The following is a 26725-nucleotide window of genomic DNA, read 5'->3' as shown; positions in this document are numbered from 1 at the left end:
TCTTTTTGTTCCTGCTTGCCTTTATTTTTATTTTCTTGGCCAGTCCTGAGGCTTGAGCTCAGGGCCTGGGCACTGTCCTTGAGGCTTTTGCTCAAGGCTCGGGCTCTACTACTTGAGCCACAGCGACACTTCTTTTTCTGCTTATGTGGTACTAAGGAATTGAACCCAAGGCTTCATGCATGCTAGGCAAACGCTCTATCACTAAGCCACATTCTCAGCCCTGCTTGCCTTTATTTCTCCTCCTGCACCTTTCCTCTTCCTGCTTATCCTTTACCTCTCTCCCCTTCTCTCCCTTCATCCCTAATGCAAGCATGAGGTCCTGAGTTTAAGTCCTTAATGTTGTTGGGAGCCAGAGGTTCACACCGGTAGTCCATAGCCGCTTAGGGGGCTAAGAGCTGAGGATCATGGTATCCAGCCCAGGCAGGATAGTCCATGAGACTTTTATTTCCATTAATCACCAAAAAGCCAGAAGTGAAGGTGTCGCTCAAGTGAAAGTGCCAGGCCTGAGGGAAAAAGCTCAGGCTCTCACACACCAATACTGTATGACCCAAGAAAGAGATAAAAGAAATCCCAGGCCCCTGCTTTTACAGAACTCCTGGGGGAGGAGGTGTATGCCACACATATCAATCTGTGTTGTTAAGACATCCATAGAAGAAAAGAATACAAATGTGGGGCTGGGAAGGTGGCTCAGTGGTAGAGCTTGCCTTGCATGCATGAGGCCCTGGGTTCGATTCCTCAGCACCACATAAACAAAAAGAAAAAAGCCGGAAGTGGCTCTGTGGCTCAAGTGGTAGAGCGCTTGCCTTGAGCTGAAGAGCTGAGGGACAGCGCCCAAGCCCAGAGTTCAGGCCTCATGACCGGACCTCCCCCCCCAAAAAAAAGAATACAAATGTGGCAAGCAATTTCTAAACATTTCCACTCTCTTCCTGAGAGCTCCTGTGGGCATCTCATTCCCAGACTTCCTCCCCGATCACCTGGCTGTGTAGCTGTTCTGGAAGCAGGGGACAGGCAGGGAGGCAGGGGTGGTACACAGGGTTGGAAAACTTTGAGGTCAAATTTCAACCTCAGGGAGGTCGGGGTGGGGGTGGGGCGGCTAGTTGTCTGCTGAGATCTCTTACCTCCTGTGCAGTCTGGAAATTGCACCAAGCATCTACATTTCCTCCTGCCTATGTCCCCTGCATTAGGCCCCAGCCTTGGCCTTGGGCTTTTTGGCAACACTGTCTAGGATCCACCAGTTCCCCTCTGGAATGTCCAAAGAGAAAAAGTCCAGCCGGTCACTGGGCCGGCGGGACAACCCCCGCAGCGGCCCCTGGTGGTCACCATGCCCTGGTGCAGCCCAGGCTGGGCACACCCCCTAGTGGCTGATACTTGTATGGTCATCATTATCATCACTGGTATGGTGGCTCAGGCCTGTTGTCTTAGCTATGCAGGAAGCTGAGATCTGAGGATTGCAGTTTGAAGCCAGCCAGGGCAGAAAAGTTCCTGTGAGACTCTGACCTCCAATTAACCACTCAAAAAAAGAGAAGTAGCAATGTGGCTCAAGTGGTAGAGTACTAACCTTGAGCACAAAGAGGCTCAGAGACAGCTCCCAGGCCCTGAGTTCAAGCCCCACGACTGACCAAAAAAAAAAAAAAAAAAAAAAAAGGAAGTCAGGGACAGTGCCCAGGCCTGTCATCCTAGCTATTCAGGAGTCTGAGATCTGAGGATCACGGTTCAAAGCCAGCCAGGGCAGGAAAATCCTTGAGATTTTTACTTCCAAATAACCAGCAAAAAAGCCAGAGAGTGGAAGTCTGGCTCAAGGGACACAGCACTAGCCTTGAGTATAAAAGCTTACAGGCAGTACTCAGGCTTTGAGTTTAAGCCTCAGTACTGGTGCGCACACACACACACACACACACACACACACGTGCAAAATATATTTTTTAATCCAGAATATTATGGTTTGTCCCTGAAGATTTACTTGTTGGAAGCTTGGGGATGGAAGAAGGCACAGATCCCAGCAGGAGGTGACGGAACACAGAGACACCGCTCATGGAGCACTTGAAGGCAGTGCTAGTGGGACTAGATTATCTCTCCCGAGAGAGCAGTTAGAAAAGAGCAAGGCCGGCACCTCCCTGGGCCCTGGCTTCCTGCCTGCCCATGGGAGCTTTCCCTTTCCAGCAAGTTCCTGACATGAGGCCCTCCTGGAGCCAAGCATGGGGTCAATGCCAGGCCCTGAACCTCCCAAACCATGACCTAAACAAGCCTTCCTTCTCTACATACAACCTCATGGGCTGAGGATGGCACTCAGGGCCTGAGGCTGTTTGATAAGAGCTCTACCACTGAACTACACAGCAGATCTATGTTGAGTACTTTGTTATAGCTGTGGAGAAAAGTTTAATTCTCCCTCTCCTCCCTTTCCCTTCCCTCCCTTCTCCTACCCTCCTGCTCTCCCCTTCCTTCCTCCCCTCTTCTCTTCCCTTCTCTTCTTTCTCCCCACAGGAGAACTCTCCATCTTTCTGCCTCAACCTCCTAAGTGCTAGGATTGCAGGCATTCACTCCCATACCAGCCTTTAGTGTGTATTTCTCTTCTTTTCTTTGGAAAATGATCTTGGGAAAGAGGGAGGGGGAGAGGACTGAAAGGATCCAGGAGGGGACTTTGGGGGATGGAGATGTCCTGATGTGGGAGCTGGGAACACAAGTTGGTTCTTATCCACCCAGCTCTTTCTTTCTTTCTTTTTCTCTTTCCTTTTTTTTTTTTTTTTTTTTTTTTTTTTTTGCTTATGTGGTGCTGAGGAATCGAACCCAGGGCCTCAGGCATGCAAGGCAAGCGCTCTACCAGTGAGCCACCTTCCCAGCCCCTTATCCACCCAGCTCTTATACTCATAGTTTATGCTGCTACTCATGTGCATCTACTTCAATAAAAAGCAGTTCTAAGCTGCATACCATGCATGGATCACACCTGTAATACTAGCTACTCAGTTTAAAGCCAGACAGGGCAGGAAAGTCCATGACACTGTGATCTCTAATGTATCACCAACAAGCCTGAAGCAGAGCTGTAGCTCCAGTGATAGATCATTAGCCTTGAGCACAAAAGCGCATGGATAGTGCCTAGGTTGAGTTCAAGGCCCCAGGGTTGCACAAAAAGTAAAAACAAGTTTCTATCTCGGAAGACCTACTGGCCTTTCCCAAGCTTAGCAGAGCCTTCAAGGCAAGTGGCAGACCAGAGACTGTGCAAGGGTACTGGGGCAGTCTGAGTACTTGTCGGGTTTCTGAGACAGTGTGGGGGCTGGGCTTTCCCTAAGGGGCTGAAGCCAAATGGGAGGACTCTTCTGTAACATCCCTATCCAGTGCTAAGGTCTGATTAGCGGAGAGGGACTTTACAAGCTGTTCCCTAAGTTTTCCAGGAGTGGCCTCTCTTCTGATTCTTTCCTTGTCTCCTTTCTTCCTTCCAATTTTTCTCCTCCACAAGGAAAAACAAAGCCTCGAGATGATTTAGATAAAGTATCACTCTATTGTAGCTTACCCCAAAGGAGCCAAATTCAAATTTTGACTTTTTAACAAAATTTGAAGAAATAATAATACTTGGGGCTGGGAAGTTGGCTGAGTGGTAGAGCGCTTGCCTTGCATGCATGAGGCCTTGGGTTCGATTCCTCAGCACCACATAAGCAAACAAGAACAAAGCTGGAAGTGGCGCTGTGGCTCAAGTGGTCGAGCGCTAACCTTGAGCTGAAGACCTGAGAGACAGCGCCCAGGCCCAGAGTTCAGGCCCCACGACTAACAAAAAGAAAAAAGAAAAATGGAGTGGTGCTGTGGCTCAAAGTGGTAGAGCTCTAGCCTTGAGTGAAAAAGTTCAGGGACAATGCCCAGGCCCTGAGTTCAAGCCCCACAACTGACAAAAAAAAAATAATAAGGGGTCTGGGAATGTGGCTTAGTGGTAGAGTGCTTGTCTAGCATGCATAAAGCCCTGGGTTCGAATCCTTAGTACCACATGAACAAAAAAAGCTAGAAGTGGCCCTGCGGCTCAAGTGGCTAACCTTGAGCAAAAGAAGCTCAGCAACAGTGCCTAGGCCCTGAGTTCAAGCCCCAGAACTGGCAAAATAATAATAATAATAATAATAATAATAATAATAATAATAATAATAATGTTTTCTGGGGCAATCGTGGCTCACATCTGTAATCCTAGCTACTCAGGAGGCAGAGATCTGAGGATCATGGTTCAAAGCCAACCCTGGGTAAATAAGTCCATGAGACTCATCTCCAGTGAATCACTAGAAAACAGAAGCGGTGCTGTGGCTCAAAGTAGTAGAGCTCTAGCCTTGAGCAAAAGAACTCAGGGACTCAGGACTTGAGTTTACGCCTCACAGCCAACAACAACAAACAAAAAGGAAGACAGAAAATAGGGGGAGGCACAAATATTAAAACTCTTGATGATTTCTGAAGGTGGGTGAAGGGTGTGTGTAAGTTTGCTTAAGACTGTTGTATTATTGTTTTGCAGCTTCTTCTATGTGAGCTTTCTCTCTCTCTCTCTCTCTCTCTCTCTCTCTCTCTCTCTCTCCCTTCTGTGTGTGTGTGTGTGTGTGTGTGTGTGTTTTACATAACTGGGTGAGCAAATTGTTTACACAGCCTGTGTTTTCGCCTTCTTAAAATGTAAGTAGTTCCTAAGTTAAAATGTCTCTGTGTAAACACTGATTCTAATGTTTCCATTCTGTTTACTCAGAACGGTCTCATCACCAGGGGCTGAAGCTGCTCCCAGTTTCCTCCCATTAGAAATAACGCCCCAACAGGCGGCCCTGGGAGTCCCAGGGGTGGCATTCAGGGGCCAAAGGGTGAGGATGGCTTGCTAACCTGCCAGCGCCCAGCAGCTGTGCTCTCCTCAGACAGAGGGAAGACTGCAGTACTGCCGGCTGCCAGCATGACTCAGCTTCTCTCTGTCTCTTTCTCCTCTCTGTCAGTCTCTTTTTGTCTGTCTCTCTTCTCTATCTCACCTCTCTCTCTCTTTCTGCTGTCCCTCTCTCCTTTTAGCTGCTGGTGGCTCATTTCTGTCATGCCAGCAACTTAGGAGGCTGAGATCTGAGGATCTGGTTTTGAAGTCAGCCCAGCAAGTCAAGCCTATGAGACTCTTATCTTCAATTAGCCAGAAGTGGGGCTATGGTTCAAGTGGTAGAGCACTAGTCTTGAGTACAAAAACAACAACAACAACAACAACAACTAAGGGGAAATCCCCTCCCGGTCTTTTGACCCTTGAGTTCAAACCATAGGACTGGCACACACACACTCACAAAGAGGCTGCTGGTACAAATTGTGGCGTGGGGAGAGCTTTCTAGAGGAGGGAGGGGCTGTACCGGGCCTTGAAGGATAACTTTTTTTGTCAGTTGTGAGGCTTGCACTCTGGGCCTAGGCGCTGTCCCTCAGCTCTTTAGCTCAAGGATAGTGCTCTAGGGCTGCGAAGGTGGCTCAGTGGTAGAGTGCTTGCCTTGCATGACTGAGGCCCTGGGTTCGATTCCTCAGCACCACATAAGCAGAAAAAAAAAGCCAGAAGTGGCGCTGTGGCTCAAGTGGTAGAGCGCTAGCCTTGAGCTGAAGAGCTGAGGGACAGCGACCAGGCCCAGAGTTCAGGCCCCATGACCGGACCCCCCCCCCAAAAAAAATAAAGTGCTCTACCACTTGAGACACAGCGCCACTTCTGGTTTTCTGGTAGTTCTGGACTTTCCTGCCTGGGCTGGCTTTGAACCGAGATCCTCAGATCTCAGCCCCCTGAGTAGCTAGGATTACAAGTGTGAGCCACCTGTGTTTGGCTAGGATAACTTTTTTTTTTGTGCTAGTACTGAGGCTTGAACTCAGGGCCTGAGTGCTGTGTCCTCCTCCTTCTCTTCTTCTTCCTTCTTCTTTCCTTTTCTTTTTTTTTTTTTTTTATTATTTTTTTTAACCGCGGGGCCTGAACTCTGGGCCTGGGCACTGTGGTCTTCAGCTCAAGGCGAGTGCTCTATCACTTGAGCCACAACGCCACTTCTGGCTTTTTCTGTGTATGTGGTGCTGAGGAATTGAATCCAGGGGCTTCCTGCATGCTAGGCAAGCGCTCTACCACTGAGCCACATTTCCAGCCTTACTGTTCGTGTGTGTGTGTGTGTGTGTGTGTGTGTGTGTGTGTGTGTGTGTGTGTGTGTGTGTGTGTGTGTGTGTGTGTGTGTGTGTGTGTGTGTGTGTGTGTGTGTGTGTGTGTGTGTGTGTGTGTGTGTGTGTGTGTTCTGTCTTCCTTGTCTCCTTTGGGCAGGGCCCCAGAGGGGACCGGCAGGCACTGCGCGGCCTCAGCCAGCAGGGGGCGCTGTCACCGCGTTTCACTGTCCTGGACCACGAGCCCCCCCTCCCCAGCCAGCAGGTGGCGCTGTCCCACCGTGCTGCCGAGTCCCGGACCACGTGACCTCGTCGGCATTCGCCCCGGCTGGTCTCGATCTTCCAGCCAGAGTGTCTGGTGGGCGCATGTGGAGCTGGAGCAGCAGCAGCAGCCCGGGCATCCGGGCCTTGCAGTGGGCGGAGCTTCCCAGACATGACTGGAATCACAGGAGGAAGGGGGGAAGACAAGGCCAGGAAAGGCGCTGGGGAGAGCAGAGGCGCTGGGCGTGGGGAATGGCTTCAGAGGGGCCGGGCTTCCCGTAGGGCCAGAGAGGGGGTGCAGGTCAGTTCCTGCGAAATGACCTCAGCGCTGGGGGCTGGGGGGCCTTATTCCAGGGTTCCTGCGCTGATTCTGGGAGCAAGAAGTGGGGGGCTGGAGACCACCACCTCCTCACTTTTGTTTCCATCCAGGACGTGACGGGGGAGATCTGGAGACCCCCCCCCTCCTCCCCACAGGAGCTGGAGGGATGGCTCCCTTTCCCACCTGCTCTCCGGGCGCTGGGCCCAGGGGAGAAGCGGCTTCGTTATCTAGGCCAGCAGAGGCCTGGCCTGTCCCGGTCCCTGGGGCTCAGGAGCAGAGGGGGTGCTTCTGGCCCAGCCTTAAGGGTCAAAGAGTTGGTTCAACGGAGACAGGCTTTACAAGATGGTTGAACTCAGTGCCGGCCAGGCTGGGTGCAGGTGTGTGGGCAGAGGCTTGGGGATGAGTCCGTGGGGATTATCTCTGGCGGGTAGAGGGGGACTTGGAACCATGATCCTCCTGTATCAGCCTCCTGAGTGACTAGGAGTACAGGCATGAGCTGCAGGCACCAGGCCAAAAATCCCAAGAGAGCTTTTGGAGCTTGTGGCTACACCAGGTGGGAAGTGCCTGGCCTGAATTGTGAGACGGGCAGCATTTTTGGCCCGGGGGGGGGGGGGGGTCTTTGTTGAGCTTGGCCCCAGCTATAGAAGCAGCTACTTGTTCTCAAAGTTGAAAGGGATCAGAGGTACTTTAGAACCTGCCCTTCTTATTTTCCTCATCCCAAGTCTGCTAATAATAGAAGTGGGGTGATTAACGTCGGGCTCCCTGCAATTGCCCACATCGCAGGAGCTGAGCCCCAGCCATGACTCACAGGTAGGGCTCAGGGAGTCCCTCCTCCTCCCACCTGTCTCCCCATGACTCAGGAAAGCCCCATCCCCCCACACCCTGCAGGCGTCCCCAGGGCCACCAGTACAGTCTTCCTTTATTGGCTGTCCTTGTATAGTACAAATCTGCAAGTTTAGATACAAAAAAAAAAAAATCTGGAAATAAAAGATAGAAAAGTACCCGCCAGGCACCCCATCTCCTTGTTCTGGGACCCCCTCCCCTCCCCAGCGGGCACCCACATGAGGTAACTGAGCATCTCCTCTCCCCCCTCCCCACCTCCTGGGCCCCCGACCTGGCCCCTGCCCCATGAGACCTCGGTCCCCCGGATGATAAAGAGCCCCGAGTGGTGAGGGAAGGCAGTGGGGTGGGCACAGCATTGGCAGTGAACGCAGCGTGGGCACAGGGGAGCCCTTAGCTTGTGCTGTGTTTAGGGGGGGAGAGGAGATAACCAGACTTGGGTGGGCCCAGGAGGGCCCCTAGGTGGGTAGCCCCTCCTCTATCCTGCGCGACACTGGCAAGTTGAAAGGGCAACAAGAGAAACTGGGAAATGTAGCTTGAACTGAAGGGGGGGGGTGGGAGGAAGGGGAGAAGGGCTGGGGCAGGGCATTGCCAGCTTCAGTCCAGCAGTGAAATAGTTAGTTCCCTTAGCCAGGCTGGGTCGGTCCCTGAATTCCATCCTGTCGCAACCTGGGCATCATGATATTGGTTCTGTAGTGGTTTCTGAGGGGTGGTGGAGAGAAGGGCTTAGAGGGGGGCGCTGAGGGGCGCAGTCTTAGGGGAGGGAGGCTGGGTCCCCACTCCCAGGCATGGCACGCCTAGCGCGTCTGGGTGGGCAGGGCAGCTGGGGCTACAGTTCAATCTCGAAGGTCTTCTGCAGGTCTCCCGAAAAGGGGTTGGGGGGCCTCTCGGTGGAAGGTTTGCCTTCTAATGCTGCCCACTGGGCCTCGAAGGGGTCCAACTCAGGGGCTGGGGCGGGGGCTGGCTCTGGAGGCCAGGGGGCTCCATTGGGGCGTGGCCGGGCCTGGCCCCCAGGGACACTGGGGGCGGCCGAGGGTGGGAAGGCCCCAGCTTTGCCAAGTAAGGTGGCGGGCTGAGGCTGGAGCTGGGCAGCTGAGCAGAAAGCGTTGGCCACCATCTGTGAGGGGGTAATGCCCACCACGGGCACCCGGGGCATGGGGGGGTAGCCTAGGCCGGGGTAGGCAGGTACGAATGGGGGAGGCTGCATGTGGGGGGGTGGCAGGAACACCGCCACCTGGGCGGGTGTGGTGTCGAAGGGCCCCACGGGGGCAGGGAAGGGCTGTAGGGCAGGGGGTACGGTGGGCACCGAGGTGGCTTGCTGCTGCTGCTGCTGCTGCTGCTGCTGCTGCTGCTGCTGCTGCTGAGCTTTGGCCACCTGAGACACTTCCTCCAGCCATCGTTCAGCCTCTGATGGTGTCCGTTTGTGTCCAGGCTGGAAGGTAGCTGCAGGGGGCACTGCGGGCTCACCCCAGGCAGACGATCCTGGGAGAGCAGAGAAGGTGGGTGAAAGGGCATGGGGCAGTGCCAAGCTGGGAGTGTGGATGGCTGGGCATCAGGGGGCGGCTCTGGAGCTACCTCACCTCTGATTCTAGCCTTTTTAAGACCCTAGGACTGCCAGGCGCTGGGGGCTCACGCCTGTTACCCCAGCTACTCAGGAGGCTGAGATCTGAGGACCATGGTTTGAAGCCACCCCAGGCAGAAAAGTCCCCCTATGATTTTACCCCCAATGAATCACTCAAAAAGCAGAAGTGGCACTGGCTCAAGTGGTAGAGCGCTAGCCTTGAGCACAAAGAAGCTCAGGGACAGCACCCAGGCCCTGAGTTCAAGCCCCACCACCACCAACAACAAAAAAAGATCGTAGGACTGCATAGATGTTTCTTTTTTTGCCAGTCCTAAGATGATCTCATGGTTCTAAGGTGATCCCACGGTTCTAAAATGAACCATGATGCTATGATAATCCCAGGGTTCTAAGATAATCCTACGGTTCTAAAATGACTCATGATCTAAGATGATCCCATAGTTCTAAGGTGCCCCCATGGTTCTAAGATGATCCCAAGCTTCTAAGATAATCCCATAGTTCTAAAGTAATCCACGGTTCAAAGGTAACCCCACGGTTCCCAGGTGATCTCCTGGCTCTAGATAATTCTATGGCTCTAAGATGATCCCATGGCTCTAGGATGATCAATGGTTCTCACTCTAAGCCATCCAAAATTCCCAGGTTGGGCTGGGAAGGTGGCTCAGTGGTAGAGCGCTTGCCTTGCATGCCTGAGGCCCTGGGTTCGATTCCTCAGCACCACATAAGAAAAAAGCCGGAACTGGTGCTGTGGCTCAAGTGGTGGAGCGCTAGCCTTGAGCTGAAGAGCTGAGGGACAGCGCCCAGGCCCAGAGTTCAGGCCCCACGACCGGACCAAACAAAACAAAACAAAACAAAACAAAATTCCCAGGTTGTCCAAGGAGGCCGTAAATGGGGAAGGGGCTGTAGGAAGGTGCCCTGGAGGGTGTGTGCCCAGTGAGGGGCTGCCGTACCTGCTGCGGCAGGCGGTGGTCCTGATGCAGGGGCAGCAGCGCTGGCAAAAGAGGAGCTGATCTGTGTGCACAGAGCATTGATGCTGTCACTGTCGCTGGCACCCGGCGGCTCCATCTCGGGCACTGGGAAAAGGTAAAGGCAGAGATCAGTGAGCAGGTCCTTGGAGATCCCGGCTCTTTTCCTTCCCAACAGCATATATGCTGCTTTTCTTCTTTCCCTTGTGAGAGGCAGACTTATTTCCTGGATGTATTATGTCACTCATTTCCTTTATGTCCTCTTTCCTTCCTTCCTTCCTTCCTTCCTATGCAACCCAGACTGTTCTCAAACACATGATTTTCCTGCTTTGGCCTCCTGAGTGCTGGGATTACAGGCATGCCAACCACTCCCAGCTCTTCATACCCTTCCTCCAATTCCTTATTCTCTGCAGACATTATCAATTGATCATGATATGTCCCACCCATCGAGCCTTTGCTCCCAGCAGACAGTGCTCATCAATCACACGGTGTGAACCATCTTCCTCTTTCCTTGCCCACATCGGTGCTCCCCCTGGGTCCGGGCTCACCTGTGCCCTTCACCTGGAAGTCAGTCCGGCGCTGCAGAGTGGATGGCAGCTCATTCAGCCGCAGGCTCAGCTGCCGTTTGAATGGAGAGTTCTTCTGGCTGAGAGCTGGAAACCCTCGAAAGGAACCCTGGCGGACCAGCTGCTCCAGGGGGGCATGGCGCCGGGGGATGGCGGCTGCCGTGGTGCCTGCGGCCACTGGGGTGCCTGCCTCCCCTTTCTCACCGGGGGATGTGGTGGCGGGGGTTGGGGACACATGTCCAGGCTGGGCAGGGCCAGGGGCCACAGCCGGAGCAGCCACTGCCTCTGCTAAAGACATGAGAGATGGTCAGGTGACATCTCACATCCCCCACCTAAGTCTCCCAACCTCAGCCTCCTGCTGGCTGGGATTACAGGTGTGCACTACTGTACCCAACTATTGGTTGAGAAAAGGGTACCCTGAGTACCCTACACTGGTCTCAAACCACAATCCTCCCCATCTCAGCCTCCCAAGTAGCCAGGATTGCAGGTGTGAGTTAGTGGTGGCCAGCTTCCTCTTCCTTTCATCATCCTTCTCACCTCAATGATACCCCTGTTCTTCTTCTATCCTACACCTGGCTTGGCACAGCTGTATCCTTTTAGCTTTCTAGATTGTTCCAGTGCCTCAGACTGGCCTCCTGCATACTGAGACTATCTTCTGACTGCTGGGAAAGCCAGTTCTCCACACTCAGGCTTAAGAAGCAGGGGAAGGCTGGGAAGCAGGGGAAGGTGGCTCAGTGCTAGAGCGCTCGCCTCGCATGCATGAAGCCCTGGGTTCGATTCCTCAGCACCACATACACAGAAAAGGCCAGAAGTGGTGCTGTAGCTCAAGTAGTAGAGTGCTAGCCTTGAGCAAAAGAAGCTCAAGGACAGTGCCCAGGCCCTGAGTTCAAGCCCCAGGACTGGGGGAAAAAAAAAAAAAGCAGGGGAAAGCCAGGCACTGGTGGCTCACGCCTGTAATCCCAGCTACTCACGAGACTGAGATCTGAGGTTGCGGTTTGAAGCCAGCCCTGGGCAGAAAGCTGTGAGGCTCAATTCCAATTAACCACCAAAAAAGCTGAACGTGGAGCTGTGGCTCAAGTGGTAGAGCGCTAGCCAGTGCCCAGGGCCCCTGAGTTCAAGCCCCAGGCCTGGCACGCATAGACACACTTCTCTGGCTACTCATGAGGCCGAGGCGTGAGGCTGATGGGTGCAGCCGTCCAGGCAGGCCAACAGGAGCCTCTAGTGCTGTTCCCAAGCAGGGTCCCGACTCCAGCAGCGCCCCTCCCCTCTCCAGGCAGCACCCACCTTTCTTCTTGTCTGAGGCGTCGCGCTCGGCAGGCCGCCCGCCACCCGACAGGCGGAAGGAGCCCTCGCGGGCAAAGCTGGTGCGGCTGGGGTCGAAGGCGGCCGTCACGCCGCACTCCTTCTCCCTCCGCTGCTTCCGCTCCAGGCAGGCCGCGAACGCGCAGCCCACGGCGTGGCTCAGCCGCTCTCCCTGTACATGCACATGGGGCGGGGGTCCGTCAGAGATGTCAGGGCGTGGACCCAGCTCTGGGTGTGGGGCTCCCAAAAGGGTTCCTGCACCTCTCGGGGCCTGGGTGGTTCATCAGTACTGTAGACCAGGGTGACAAGTGGCAGGTCCTGGGGTGGGGTGTGGCTCTGCATTAGGGAGATGACCCAGCACATGCAAAGGCCCTGGGCTCATCCCCAGCATGGGTATGTGTGTGTGTGTAATCATAGTCTCAGTTACTCCAGAGGCGGAGACAGGATTATGTCTTGAGCCAGGAGTTCAAGGCCAACCTGGGTGGAAAAACCAAGATCCTGGCTCAAAAGCAAACCCCAACTAACAGAACAACAAAATCTCCACCATAAATCAAATAGCAGCTGGAGTGAAACATGCCAGACACAAATCTAGGAGCTAGGCAAGTGGCTCATTGCCTATAATCCTAGCTACTCAGGAGGCTGAGATTGGAGGACTGAAGTTTGAGGCCAGATCAGGCAGGAAAGACTGTGAGACTCCAATTAACCGCCCAAAAGCTGGATGTATAGCTGTGGCTTAAGTGACAGAGTGCTAGCCACGAGTTTAAAAAAAAAAAAAAAAAAGCTCAGGGACAGTGTCCAGGACTTGAGTTCAAGCCCCAGGACTTGTGGTCACACACACGCATGCACACACGTCTCACACACACACACACACACACACACACACACAAAGATTGGAAAACTTAATTTATGGTTAAGATGGCTGTATGTCCCGAAGTAATTTACAGATTTAACCAACTATCAGAACCCCCAATTGTACTCTTTGCCGAAATGAGCCAACACTAAGATTCATCTGGAGTTCCAAAGAAATCCAGAATAGCCCAAACAACTCTGAAAGAAAAAGAAAATACAGAAGGAGAATCATCACATTTGCTGATTTCAAAACTTAACTATGCAGCGACATTAATCAAAACAGCATGGCACTGGCTCAGGGACACGCATGCATGCATGCTCACACACACACACACACACACACACACACACACACACACACACACAGAGCAGTGCAAACAGAGCTGAGAGCAAAGAAATCAACCTCCACTCACAGCCTCTACTGTCCTCAATAAGGAGGTCCACAGGGCTCCACGGGGAAAGACAACGCCTCAAAAATCAATACCTGCATTCTTGGAGAGTTGGACTACCCCCCCCTCACACCCCACATACAGAACGTAACCTAAAGCCCAGCCTGGTGACACAGGCCTGTAATCCCAGCACTCTGGAAGCTGAGGCAGGAGGATTTCAAGTTCAAGGCTAACCTGGACTATATAGCAAGTTTCAGCCCAGCCTGAGATACACATTGAAATCTTATCTTAAAAAAATAATTCAGCCGGGCGCTAGTGACTCACGCCTGTAATCCTAGCTACTCAGGAGGCTGAGATCTGAGGATCATGGTTCAAAGCCAGCCCGGGCAGGAGAGACCGTGAGACTCCTATCTCCAATAAAACACCAGAAAACCGGAAGTGGCGCTGTAGCTCAAGTGGTAGAGCACTCACCTTGAGCTGAAGAGCTGAGGGACAGCGCCCAGGCCCAGAGTTCAAGCCCCACGGCCGACAAAAAAAAAAAAACAAACTCAAAGCCAGGCTCTGGTGGTTCATGTCTTTAATCCTAGCTACTCAGGAGGCTGAGATCTGAGGATAATGGCCAGCCCAGGCAGCAAGTCTGAGAGACTCTTATCTCCAATGAACCACCAGAAAAGTGGAAGTGGCGCTGTGACTCTAAATGATAGAGTGCTAGCCTTGAGCAAAGAGCTCAGGGACAGCGCCCAGGCCTGGAGTTCAAGCCCTACGATCAAGAAAAAAAACAACAAAACCCTCAAAGCCAGGTTCTGGTAACTCAAACCTGTAATCCTAGCTACTCAGGAGGCTGGGATCTGGGGGGTCATGGTTCAAAGCCAGCCCAGCCCAGGCAGGAAAGTCTGTGGGATTCTTACTTCCAATTAACCAGCAAAAAGCTAGAATTACAAGTATGGCTCAAGTGATAGAGCTCAGCCATGATTTAAAAAATAAAAAAGCAAAAAAGCTGGGGCTGGGAAGGTGGCTCAGTGGTAGAGCACTTGCCTTGCATGCATGAGGCCCTGGGTTTGATTCCTCAGCACTACATATGCAGAAAAAGCCAGAAGTGGTGTTGTGTCTCAAGTGATAGAGTACTAGCCTTGAGTTGAAGAGCTGAGGGATAATGTGCAGGCCTGGAGTTCAGGCCCATTACTGACCAAAAAAAAAAAAAAAGCTAAGCAAGAGGTTGAAGCTCTGAATTCAAGGCCCAACACAAACAAAACAAACTAAACACAGGCAAACATACCTCCATAAAGTGAAAACCTCCCAAAGGTGAAAACAACCCAAATATCCATAAATGGAGGGGCAGAATAGTATTAATCAATTGAAGAATCCACACAGTGGAATATTACTTGGCTATAAAAAGAAGAATGCAGGGCTGGGAATATGGCTTAGTGGTAGAATGCTCACCTCACATGCATGAAGCCCTGGGTTCAATTCCTCAGTACCACATACACAGAAAAATCCAGAAGTGGTGCTGTGGCGCAGGTGGTAGAATGCTAGCCTTGAGTAAAAGAAGCTCAAGGACCGTGCCTAGGCCCTGAGTTCAAGTTCCAGGAATGGCCAGAAAAAAAAATTCAGCTCTAACACCTGAGGGTAGGAAACATCATGGCCAGTGAAGGAAGGCAGACATATGATTCTGTCTCATTCACAACAGGCAGATCCCTGAAGAAGGCAGAGTAGCTGCTGGCCAGGGTTCGGGGTGGGGAGGGGATAGGGCAGGCAACTTCATGGGTATAGGGGCCTCCTTAGGGTGGTGGGAATGTTGTGGAATCAGAGAAATGACAGTTAGTTGTCATTTTGAATACACCAAAGGTCACTGTACATATTTCTGTCTTAATTTGTGTCTTTGTGTGCACTTGCTGGTCCCAGGTCTTGAACTTAGGGCCTGGCTGGTTGTCCCTGTGGTGTTCTTTTGCTCAAGGATGGCACTCTTATCACTTGAGTCACAGTTCCACTTCTGGCCTTTCTGGTGGTTCACTGGAGATAAGAGTCTCATAGAGGGTTGGGAAGGTGGCTCAGTGGTAGAGCACTTGCCTTGCATGCCTGAGGCCCTGGGTTTGATTCCTCAGCACTACATAAGAAGGAAAAGCCGGAAGTGGCGCTGTGGCTCAAGTGGTAGAGTGCTAGCCTTGAGCTGAAGAGCTGAGGGACAGCACCCAGGCCCAGAGTTCAGACCCCACGACTGGACCTCCTCCCCCCCAAAAAAAAAGAGTCTCATAGACTTTCCTGCCTGGGCTGGCTTCAAACGACGGTGATCCTCAGATCTCGGCCCCCCCCCCCCCCCCCCCGTGTGAGCCATGTGTCCCTAGCATCTCTAATATTTTGTCGGTGGTATTTTCTTCAAGAGTCTTGAAGGAAGGTATGACATTGTCCAAAAAAAGAAATATATCCATTACCTGACTTATGCAATGGTAGCCCCTCTGTACATTACCTTAATAATTATAAAATTGTATATTTTTTAAGTCTTCTGGCTGGGTGCTGCTGACTTATGCCTGAAATCCTAGCCGCTCAGGAGGCTGAGATCTGGGGATCCCAGTTTAAAGTCAGACTCAGCAGGAAAGTCTGTGAGACTCTTATCTCCAATAAACCACCAGAAAACCAGAAGTAGGGCTGTGATTCTAAATGATACAGCACTAGCCTTGAGCAAAAGAGCTCAGGGATAGTGCCCAGGCCCAAGACCCATGACTGACTGAAAAACAAAAACCATCCTTTGCTATTTATTTCTGTTTTGGTGGTCCTGGAGTTCGAACTCAGGCTCTCAACGCTTCCTAGGCATGCACTCTACCACTTTGGCCAGCCTGGGATTCATGATCTATCTCAGCCTCCCAAGTGCTGGGATTAGAGGCGTGCGCCACCAACCGCACTTGGCTAAAATAACTAATTTCATGTGAAAGTCACTTAAAATGAACAAGGTTACATTTGAGGAATCCTAGGAATTCCACGAGTATTTTAACCCTGAAGCTCAGATTTGAGAAAGCAGTTACCTACTGCTCCTCGGTCTTCCCGAGCCTGATTCTCTCACAGTTTGGTTTGCTTCTCTTCCCTAAATATTTCCATCCACTGAGTCACTCTGGGCCTCGAGAGACTGTGCTGGGTGGGAGTACAATGAGCCCTCCTGTGACTCCTGAGGAGCCCCCCTTTCTCCCCAAAGGGGGTCATGGCACTGGGCCCACACAGCCGGGTGGCTAGACACCAAATCCACACCCCCTGCCATGCGCCAACAGATCTTCCAGAAATAGCCACAACAAATTTCTGGCCCACATGTGCTCTTCTAGAAGGTTCCACTCCCCCACCCCTGGTGGAGTCTTGGTCCTCTCCTGGAACAAACACAGTACCATGGTAGCCATGCTGGGTGATAGCCAGTCCAAAACCGCAATACAGCTTTCTCCTGGCCCCCCTACCTTCATCTCTTTTTTTGGGGGAGTGGGGCTAGGGGAGGTACTGGACTTTGAACTTAGCACCTTTGCTTGCTAGGCAGGTGTTCTATCACTTGAACCACACCCCCAGGCCCCTTTTGCTTTCATTATTTTTCAGATCGGGTCTTGTACTTTTGCTCAGTCACCCTTGAACTGTAATCCTCCGATCTCTGGAGCAGCTGGGATTGTAGACGTGCACCGACACATTTGGCACTTTCTTCCTTGAGACTTCCTTGAGCCTAAGTTCTCTAGAAGCTTCCACATTGGAAAGACGCCCTGGGGAGATCCTACCACCACAGGAAGACATCTGGCTAGTCTCCTGATGTCATCAGCCCAGAGGCTAGCAATGGCAGGAGACATCCTGGAGCCAGAGCCGTGCAGCTGGCCTTCCCAAAAAGGCCGTGATTTCAATTTCAAACTATAAAATTTAGGGGTGCTTTGTGACCCAGCAATAGCAAACTGACTCCGCCCTTGCGTACTCTGCTGAGTTCAGTGAAGAGCAGCTGTCCCAGGCGCCAGCATTCCCGTATCAACCCTTGCTAGCGCCATTTACAAGAGACTCAATCAATATAAATGTGGTTTCCACTCTTCTGTCAGTTCAAGTTACATGTGTAAGTGGGCAGATTGGGGGTACTAATTTTGGGGGCTCAGAGTTATTAGGATTGGGCTCTCTCTTGCTCTCTCTCTGACACAAGGCCTTACTACATAGTCCTGGCTAGCCTCAAACAGAGGGTCCTCCAGCCTCAACTTCCTGATTGCGGAGATGACAGGTATGCACTCCCAAGCCCAGCATGCATTGGGAAATTGGGAAATAAGAAGGGCAAGGTATGGGAAACACTTGAGTGGGGACAGCAGCAGGGTCTGCGGCGGACGGTTTGGATGACACTCACAGAGTCCTTGAGCGCCAGGAAGCAGTGGCAGATCCAGCGGCGAGTCGTGCCATCCCGGCAGATGTAGGAGAATGCCTTGTCCAGGTTGCGGTCAGGAGCGCAGAAGGAGACTTTCTCGATGGTTTGATCCACCAGCAGGTCCTAGAAGGAAGCACGTGCACAGCGTGAACCTTCTCTCCTGAGTGCTGGGATTACAGGCGTGTACCCTCATGCTCACCTGACTGTGGCCAGTGTTTAAACAGGTTTTACAGACTTTCTCTCTACTGGAAGGATCTCTCACAACCTCCCTCCCTTTTTTTTTTTTTTTTTTAAGAAGAGGCCACTGAAGCCCGGAAGGGGTGAGTCTCCTGGCCAGGCTCCCCCCACCCTCCCGCCCCAGCTGGTGAGGGGGTGGCTGGGATCCGTGCTGAGGCGGCCGCTCCAGTTCGTGCTCTCACCCACTCTATACCAACTCGCAAATAACTGCAGCCCTCATTTCTGAATTAGGACTGTGCAGCGAGCTGCAGCCTTTACAGGAACACATGGCACAGTCTACAAGAGCCCTGTGGGAGAGGAGGGTCGGGAAGGTCCCAGGGGGCGTGGCCAGGTATCCTTGGCCTGATTGGAGCAGGGTGGGAGGAGGGGGCCTCCTACCTTGGTCTTGTCATCCACTACTCGGAGCCCATCAGCAGACACCCACAGGACCGACTTGACGGACTTCCGGCCCATCTGGGGGAGGGGGCAGGGCACAGAGGGGCCTGGTCAGGGCCGCCTGTGCCAGGCTGGCCTCACCTCCTCCCTGGCTCCAGCGGCCCCCCTCAACTCACCGCCTTCAGCTTCTTCACAGCATCTTCACACACGTGCATGCCTCGGGACTCCTCCACCTCCACGTGGCCCAGGTACTTGAGTGGAGATGGGGATGGAGAGACAGGAAATAATAAGCACCTGGGAGCCTTTCCTGGGTTCACTACCCAGATGCCACACACCCGGCACCGTGCCAGGCCCATCAGAGACGGGAATGCGTTCATTCTGCACCACCTCAATGCAAGTTGAGGTGTGCAGTGCATTTCCCAGCCCAGATGTGCAGCTGAGGAAACACAGGTGTGGATTGAAGTGTTTTTTGTTTGGTGTTTTTGTGCTGCTCTGTCCTGGGGCCTTAACTGCTGCTTAACGATGGTGCTGGGTTTGCATCCTTGTGGCTGAGGGGACTGGTTGAAGGCTACACCAGGCTGCTCTGCCTCCTGGGACCACAGGTAGAAAGAGCCAGAGCCAGTCCCCCGCCCTCTGCCCTGGCAAGGACTGATGGGAGGTGGAATGGAGCTTGGCTGCCCAGAGCTGTAATTCAACAGCATATCCTCCACTGGCTGTCTCCCCTTCCTCACACTCAGGGGAAGGGAAAATTAGGCAGAAGAGCTAGCCTGAGCCCCCCCAGCCACGAAAGGGCTGAGCTCCACAGCAAGGCCCTCAATCCTGCTGTCTTCCCATGGGAACAGCACAACAAAGTATGTTGTACAGAGTTCTGGTTGTCTTAAAGCAAAACCCTTAAGCCCTTAACAGTTGAGGGCTTTGCGAATGCTACCAATATTTTCCAGCGTGACCTTCTAGTGGGGTTCTTGTGAGTCCCCAGGGAATTGGGTAGCCTCTCCCCCAATACCAAGCAGGACACCCTCCAGGTGCTATTTTCCTGGTACAAATTAACTTGTCCTGGGTTTTATGTCAACTCCAACAGGCTCCATAGCTTTTTTTTTTTGTCAGTCGTGGGCCTTGAACTCTGGGCCCCCAAGCTCTTTAGCTCAAGGCTAGCACTCTACCACTTGAGCCACAGCGCCACTTCCATTTGTTTGGTAGTTCATTGGAGATAAGAGTCTCATGGACTTTCTTGTCCAGGCTGGCTTTGAACCTCAGATCTCAGCCTCCTGAGTAGCTAGGATGACACATGCGTGAGTCACGGGCACCCAGCAGGCCATAGCTTTTTTTTGTTTTTGGTCCATCGTGGGGTCTGAACTCTGGGCCTGAGCACTGTCCCTCAGCTCTTCAGCTCAAGGTTAGCGCTCTACAACTTGAGCCACAGCGCCACTTCTGGCTTTTTCTGCTTATGTGGTGCTGAGGAATTGAACCCAGGGCCTCGTGTATGGCCCAGCCCCAGGCCATAGCTTTTTAAGAACAGAAAGCCTCTGCTCACAGCACCAGGCCTGGTATGGAGACTGGCAGGACCCAGCAGGTGGCTCCGCCCACTGCTGCACGCACGCCCCGCCCCTCACAGCCTTATGTCTCTCCTACCACTGCCTGCCCCACCTATCAGGGCCCTCTCATGGCCTCACGCCCCGCCTATCACTTTATGCCCCACCCACCACTGCACATCCTATCATATCACACCACGCCCAGGGCTGTATGCCCCTCCCATCACCACCCATTTCTCCCCCCATCACAACAGGCCCTGCCCACCACCACGTGCCCCGCCCCCACTACCTTATACCATTCCTATTACCGCTTGCCTTGTTCATCATGCCCCTCCCATCGCCTTATGCCCCGCTCACCACTTCACATCCGGCCCAGTCACATGCCCCACCCACCTCGCCCACCGCCTTCTGCCCCGCCCACTCACCCTGACCGGGAAGCTGCAGGTGCCCTTGCGCACAGCGTCTTCGTCCGCCTGCCACTGGTGCGGGCGCGATGCTTCGGGCACGTAGGCTGGTTTCCTCCGCCGCAGGCTCTGCCGTAACTTGTTCATGGTGCCCGCCCCGTCTAGTGACACAGGACAGCAGAGTGGGGCAAGGGCGGGGGTCAGCTGACATGGAAGTGGGGTTTCAGGGTCGGGGGGGGGGTCACAGGGTGAGAGGACATGAACCCACAGTCCAGGAAAGGGACACGGGGGAGGGCCGGGGAGCTGGAGTGTGGCACCCAAGGGGCTCAGAAACAAGGGACGAAGGAATAGGGCAGTTTGGGGTAGGGGTGAGGGTCATGATTCACGGCTTTAGGGGTTTGGAAGCTGGGATGTGAGTACAAGAAGCCTGAAGATCCAAAGGACGGGAAGGAAGTCAGACACTGGAGGACACTAGGATCAGAGGGCATATAGGGGTCAGGGGTCACACAGTCAGGGGCTTTAGGAGTATTTGGGTTGAAGGTGCACTGATGAAAAGGCCCAGGAGTTGGAAGTTGAATGGGTCAGGGGCACGGGGTTCTGGTGTGGGATTCAGGGGGCGTAGAAGGGCTGTGCTTGTGATGTCAGAGGTAAGAGTGTACATATGTGTGTGTTTATACCGGTACCAAGGCTTGAATTTAGGGCCTTGAGCTCTCCCTTGGCTTTTTCTCTCACAGGTGGTGCCCACTATTTGAGCTATGCTCCCAGTCTGCCTTTTTGCTCATTAATGAGAGATAGGAATCTTGCAGACTTTTCTGCCCAAGATGGCTTTGAACTGAGATCTTTAGATCTCAGCCTCCTGAGTGGTTAGGATTACAGATGTGAGACATTGGTGCCCAGGTTTTTTGTTTTTGACAGGGTCTCACTGTGTAGCCCAGGCTGACCTGAATTTGCCATCCTCTTGCTTCAGCCTCCTGAGTACTGGATTACAGGTGTATGGTACCAACCTGGCTTGTGCATTGTTGAGTGTGTATCTCATGAGTGCCTGTGGTTCCTGGTGAGTCTGGGGAATGTGTGTACAATCCATCCATGTGAACCCATGTGCCAGTTTAGCAATATGAAGGAATAGTTACTTAGCACATCTTCAAGTATGCCTGTCACTCATCGGTAAGTATGCATGGAGCTGAAAGAATCATCTGTGTGTGTGTGTGTGTGACTAAGTCAATGGCTGTGTAAAGAATGTATGAATCTGTAATGGTGTGATCCTGTACACAATCACTGAGAGTGTGAGGACTTTGGTGTGTATCTGGAACTCAGGGCCTTTGATGGCCCATGCACCTACCCAGCCTCTGTTGGACCCCAACAGGTCACTCACCCGACTCCGTCCTGAAGGTCTCAGGAGGCCCCGGGGCCCCACAAGGGGCTGGGGGCAAATGCTGTTCAGGCCTCCTGGGTCCGCCCTGCCCAAAGGAGGGAGGAGAAAGTAAGAAGTTTGTTTGGGATGGGGATGAGTTCCCCTACTTTGGACTTTAGCCAACCCCCTCCATCTCAGGCTCCCTGGTGAGAACCCTGGTTGCCATAGCAACTGTTACCAGGGAGACCAGCCACCTGGTTCTTCAGGCCTAGGAACTAGTAGGTGTACTGAGGTGTGGGGGGTATTGTTAGGGATGCGCTGGCCTCAGGAGGCCCTAGGTACTCAAGGGAATGATATGGATTTGTCATGACACATGCACAAGGCTACAGGTTAACATATATTTACATATATGAAGCCACCTCAGGGCTACAGTTGTCCGGCACACCCAGTCACAACTCTGCATGCTTAGTTACACACTGATACCATCACAGCCACACAGCACACTTCAGGTTACACTTCAGAGCCACAGAAACAGTCCTACAGTTGCCAGGAGGAAGATACACAGCTCTATTCAGGGCATTTGGGCCGCATCTACAGAGATTGTCCCAACCTCAGTAGCCTGGTCACACTAGCAAGTGGTCTTTGTTCACTCCCATTTTCTCAGCCATACACACAGAGCAGGGCCCAAGCATAGCCACAAGGACGACACATGTCCAACCACACCCAGCAACAGTTGTGTTTCCTCAGGCACCCACCCAGGAAACCCACATCCCAGGCCCCCAGACAGAATTCTATCCAATCAGAGTTCACCCATCAGGTTATCCACTAGGAACCAGACACGCAATGACATGATCACAGCTGTACATACTTGTCCCACACAGCTCCATGGTCACACAATAACATCTGTATGCCTGACAGGTGTTTGGTTTCATAAAACTCTCTCACACACACACACAGCCATCCAACCCAACCCTGGGCAGTCATACCAGCATACTTTTTTTTTTTTTTGGTCAGTCATAGGGCTTGAACTCAGGACATGGGTTCTGTCCCTAAGCTTTTCTGCTCAAGGCTAGCACTCTATCACTTGAACCACAATGCCATTTCCAGTTTGGAGGTGGTTAATTGGAGATAAGAGTCTAATGGAGCCGGGCACTGGTGGCTCATACCTGTAATCCTAGCTACTCAGGAGGCTGAGATCTGAGGATTGTGGTTCAAAGCCAGCCTGGGCAAGAAAGTCTGTGAAACTCTTTTCTCCAGTAAACCACCACAAAACTAGAAGTGGTGCTGTGGCTCAAGTGGTAGAGGGCTAGCCTGAGCTGAAGAGCTGAGGGACAGCGCTCAGGCCCAGAGTTCAAGCCCCACGACTGACAAAAAAAAAAAAAAAAGGAGTCTAATGGAGGGGCTGAGAAGGTGGCCCTGGGTTTGATTTCTCAACACCACATAAGCAGAAAAAGCTGGAAGTGGCACTGTGGCTCAAGTGGTAGAGAGCTAGTCTTGAGCTGAAGAGCTGAGGGACAGTGCCCAGGCCCAGAGTTCAGGCCCCATGACCAACAAAAAAAAAAAGCTTAATGGACTTCTGCCGGGCTGGCTTCGAACTTAGATCTCAGCTTCCTAGGATCATAGGCATGAGCCACTAGCACCTGGCCACCAGCACACCTTTTATGAGACAGAAAAACTTAGCTAAGTGCTCACATTTGGTCTCACTATTATTCACATGACAAATCACTCTTACATGACACTTCTTTCTACACACAAGCCATGTGCTGTACTAATGGCCATAGCCTATCATTACAGAGACAGGCAGCTACATGAAAGACCCAGCATACAACCCAGACACAAACATCCCTAAGAAAGGCCACTCTCACATAACCAACACATTCCAGAAAGGGTCCTGTGCACATACACACACAGCATCAGTGTCCACAATACCCAGACTTCCGCCATGGTCAGTGTGCCTACAATGTTCTCCTAGGTCACCCTCTTACACAGAGACACAGCCTCTTCAGGTAATGCACAAGTCATGTGTCATTACAGCTTCACATGAACAGGTGGAAAGTCACAGCCCCACCTACACACTTAATAGAGCCATTAGCACACAGCTCAATTGCCCATAACACAAGTACACAGTTGGGTGTGTGTACAGAAGAAACTATGTAGATCTAGGCACTGGTGGCTCATGCCTGTAATCCTAGCTACTCAAGAGGTTGAGATCTGAGGATGGTGGTTTCAAAGCCAGACTGTACAGGAAAGTCTGTGAGACTCTTACCTCCAATTAACCACCAGAAAACCGGAAGTAACCTTGTGGTTCAAAGTAGTAGAGTGATTGCCTTGAGCAAAAGAACTCTCAGCGACAGCCTCCAGGCCCCGATTTCAAGTCCTATAACCAATTAAAACAACAACAAAAAAAAGGGTGCTGGTGGCTCATGCCTGCAATCCTAGCTACTCAGGAGGTTGAGATCTGAGGATTATGGTTCAAAGCCAGCCTGGGGAGGAAAGTCAGTGAGACTCTTATCTCCAATAAACCACCAGAAAACTGAAAGTTGCACTGTGGCTCAAGTGGTAGAGCTCTTGCCCTGAGCTGAAGAGTTGAGGGACAGCGCCCAGGCCCAGAGTTCAGGCCCCACGACCAACAAGAAAAAAAAAAAAAGAGAGAGAGAAAAAAATGGAAAAAGAAGAGAAAGAGGAGGAGGAACAGGAGGAAGAGGAAGGCGAAAGAGAAGAAACGAGGTAGGCTATGCGTGGCATTTGTAACTTGTTTTACACGGTCCTAGACAGTTATTTGCAGTGTCATGGGCAGTCACCACCACACCAAATCTCAGAGATTCAAACTCAGGTAATCCAGCACATGTATGAGCATGCTCACATACACACAGAGCTACATTTTGCAGACACGCACATTCCCACCGATTAGGACACACACACACACACACACATACACACACACACACACACACACACACACACACACACACAGAGCCATTCAGGTTACACCAGGACATAGCCGGTCACATACCCCAAACACACACCCCAAGTCCCTGAGCCAGCTCACAAACATTAGATCTTGAGCCATACTTGATTAAATAAATACATAATCCAAATCACACATAAGAGACTGTAAGTACACACGCAGCTACAAGCAGAGTCATTTACACACACACAGCCTCCATCACATAGGCACGGATATGATGGCAGCCACACACCCAGACTTACACAGACAAGAGTGTGTCACACACACAGAAATACATTTTCAAGTCACCAGGAGAGTCACACATGAAACAAGGCCTCACAGACAGAACTCCACTGAACACACACAATCACCCACATCGTTGTTACACACCAAGGCACACAAAACACAGGGCCAGAAGACACAACCACACAACCACAACCATGTTCTCACCCAAACACAGACTCACAAGTAGAGGGTTCTGTACAAGGAGCAGCTGTCATTCACAAATACTAGGATCACCACAAACACCCCCTACCACCACCACAACATGCACACATACTAAGCAGGATTCCTCACAGTCACCAGCTTTAGTACACACACACATACATATACACAAACATGGGGTCACATTCCTAGTCACGTATGTCCCCATCCCTTGTTCCCTGCCCCCCCCCACCCTTCAGGTACCATATACAAAGCTGCTGGTCACTGAAGCAGCTCTGCATGGGGTCTCTGGGGAGTGGCCCCCAGCCCAGCCTGTATCCTGGAGCCTGGGAGGCTAGGTCTGGGAGGAGGGGGGCGGCTGTGTACCGTCTGTGGGTGGGGCCTTTCGGACAGCTGGGCAGCCCTAGGGACAAAGAGGGTGGCCTAGGAGACCTGTGCCCTGAGACCCTTGACCAAGCGTGGGGGTGGGGGTTGTCTGAATCCTCTGTGTTTGACTCCAGTGGAGATGGAATGAGGTGGAGTTCCAGGCACGGCGGGGGGGGGGGGGCACCTTGTTTTGAGGAGGGGATGTGCCTGGGACCCGCCCAAGGACTAGGGTAGGGGTGGGAAGACTGTTCTGGGTGCCTCCTTCTAAGGCCTAGGGGAAGACTGCTTGGAATCTGACATGCCTCCCAACCCCCATCCTCGGCTTGGTGGTTAAGTGGTACCCAGGCCCCCCACCCCAAGACCTTGTCTTTGAGGTTTGTGCTCACATTCCCCCTCAGGCTAGGAAAGATGAGGATTGTCTGGAATCGCTTCCGAGGCCATGGTTTTGATATTGGGGGGGGGGGCTGTGTCCCAGACCCTATCCCCCAAACCTTGCTTAGGGAGTTGTCCCTAGAATTTCTGGACCTCTGTCCTCGGTCGGGGGGGGGGGTCTCCTATGTCTAAGATCCCTAGTTCCAGGGTCTTGGCCCGTGCCGGAACCCACTCCCCCCTACTCCCGTCTCCCCGTTTTTGGCTGGGGGGGAGAGCCTGTTCCCGGGTCCCCAGCCAGGACCCCCCTCTCCAGTGTTGGCATCTCCCCTCCATCCGGGCGCCGCGGCCGCCTCCCACCCTCCGCCACATCAGCGACACCGCCCCCGACCCGAGCCCCCCTCCCTCCCTCCCACCCTTCTCACGCTGGCCGCCGCGCTGCGGGACATCCAGGGCCCCGGCGCCCCCGCCTCCCGCGGCCCCGGCTGGGCCTGGCTTCCCGAGTGGCTGCGGCTGCTGTGGCGGCGGCGGCTCGGTGTGACGCGGACCGGGCCCGGGGCCGGAGGCTGGTGCGGGATGCACGCGCGCGAGCCAGCTCGGCTCCCCGGAGGGTTCCGCTGCGGGGGCGGGGGAGCGTCCCTCCCGCCTCGGCGCCCCGCCCCTCCACGCCCATTGGCTCGCCGCCGGCTGCACACGCAAAGGGCCCCGCCTCGTATGCAAATACAACCCCGCCCTCCTGGCGGACACCGCCCCGCCCCGCCCCCCTGGTCCGGTGGGGCTCGGCGGGCCGGGGGAACCCGGCTGGGTTCTCCAGCCCCTCCCCCGTCCCCGGGGCTGTCAAGCGTGGGGGTCCCCCTCGCCTTCTGTCACCCCTGACCTCAGATTCCCCCCCGACAGTGCCGCGTCCAGAAGAACCGCTCTGGGAGGCGCCGTGCGGCCGACTGTCCTCAAATCTTCCCGTAACCCCGGGCTCTCCCGGCCTGGCGGGGGCGGGCAGAAACGGTGACGAGGCGCTTTTCACCCTGAAGCGGGGGACGGACCCCGGCGTGAGGGCGGGGTGCGCCGGGCTCGAGCCCGGGGGGAGGTCCGGGACGGGACGCGGGGGGGGGGGGGACCTGGCCCGCTGCGCCCCTACTCCCCCCCCCACCCCTCGTCCTGTGGGTTTGGCCAAGCAGCTGGCGAGGGC

The 26725-nt window shown here is 53.3% G+C and overlaps 1 protein-coding gene across 3 annotated transcripts; it reads right to left on the bottom strand.

Moving 5' to 3' along the window:
- Window positions 1-7786: 7786 nt before the first annotated feature.
- LOC138811358 (numb-like protein) lies at window positions 7787-26485 on the bottom strand. 3 transcript variants are annotated; one of them, XM_069999103.1, is made up of 10 exons: window positions 26417-26485; window positions 21435-21519; window positions 20084-20223; window positions 18306-18380; window positions 18133-18207; window positions 17500-17640; window positions 11905-12094; window positions 10603-10908; window positions 10040-10162; window positions 7787-8995 (listed from the first exon to the last, which is right to left on the bottom strand). In XM_069999103.1, the coding sequence occupies exons 3-10, from the start codon at window positions 20207-20209 to the stop codon at window positions 8343-8345; spliced, it is 1689 nt and encodes a 562-aa protein (XP_069855204.1). In that variant the 5' UTR covers window positions 20210-20223; window positions 21435-21519; window positions 26417-26485; the 3' UTR covers window positions 7787-8342. The 3 variants fall into 3 exon arrangements, with proteins under 3 accessions (XP_069855204.1, XP_069855202.1, XP_069855203.1); XM_069999101.1 differs by lacking the exon at window positions 26417-26485 and adding an exon at window positions 25965-26134; XM_069999102.1 differs by lacking the exon at window positions 26417-26485 and adding an exon at window positions 25965-26134 and having other exon boundaries at window positions 10603-10905.
- Window positions 26486-26725: the final 240 nt, after the last annotated feature.

Source organism: Dipodomys merriami, unplaced genomic scaffold (assembly GCF_024711535.1).
Source record: "Dipodomys merriami isolate MVZ:Mamm:240054 unplaced genomic scaffold, mDipMer1.0.p SCAF_52, whole genome shotgun sequence".
Taxonomy (NCBI): Eukaryota; Metazoa; Chordata; class Mammalia; order Rodentia; family Heteromyidae; genus Dipodomys; species Dipodomys merriami.
The sequence above is the reverse complement of the archived record's forward strand: the minus strand, read 5'-3'. Positions and strand labels throughout refer to the sequence as shown.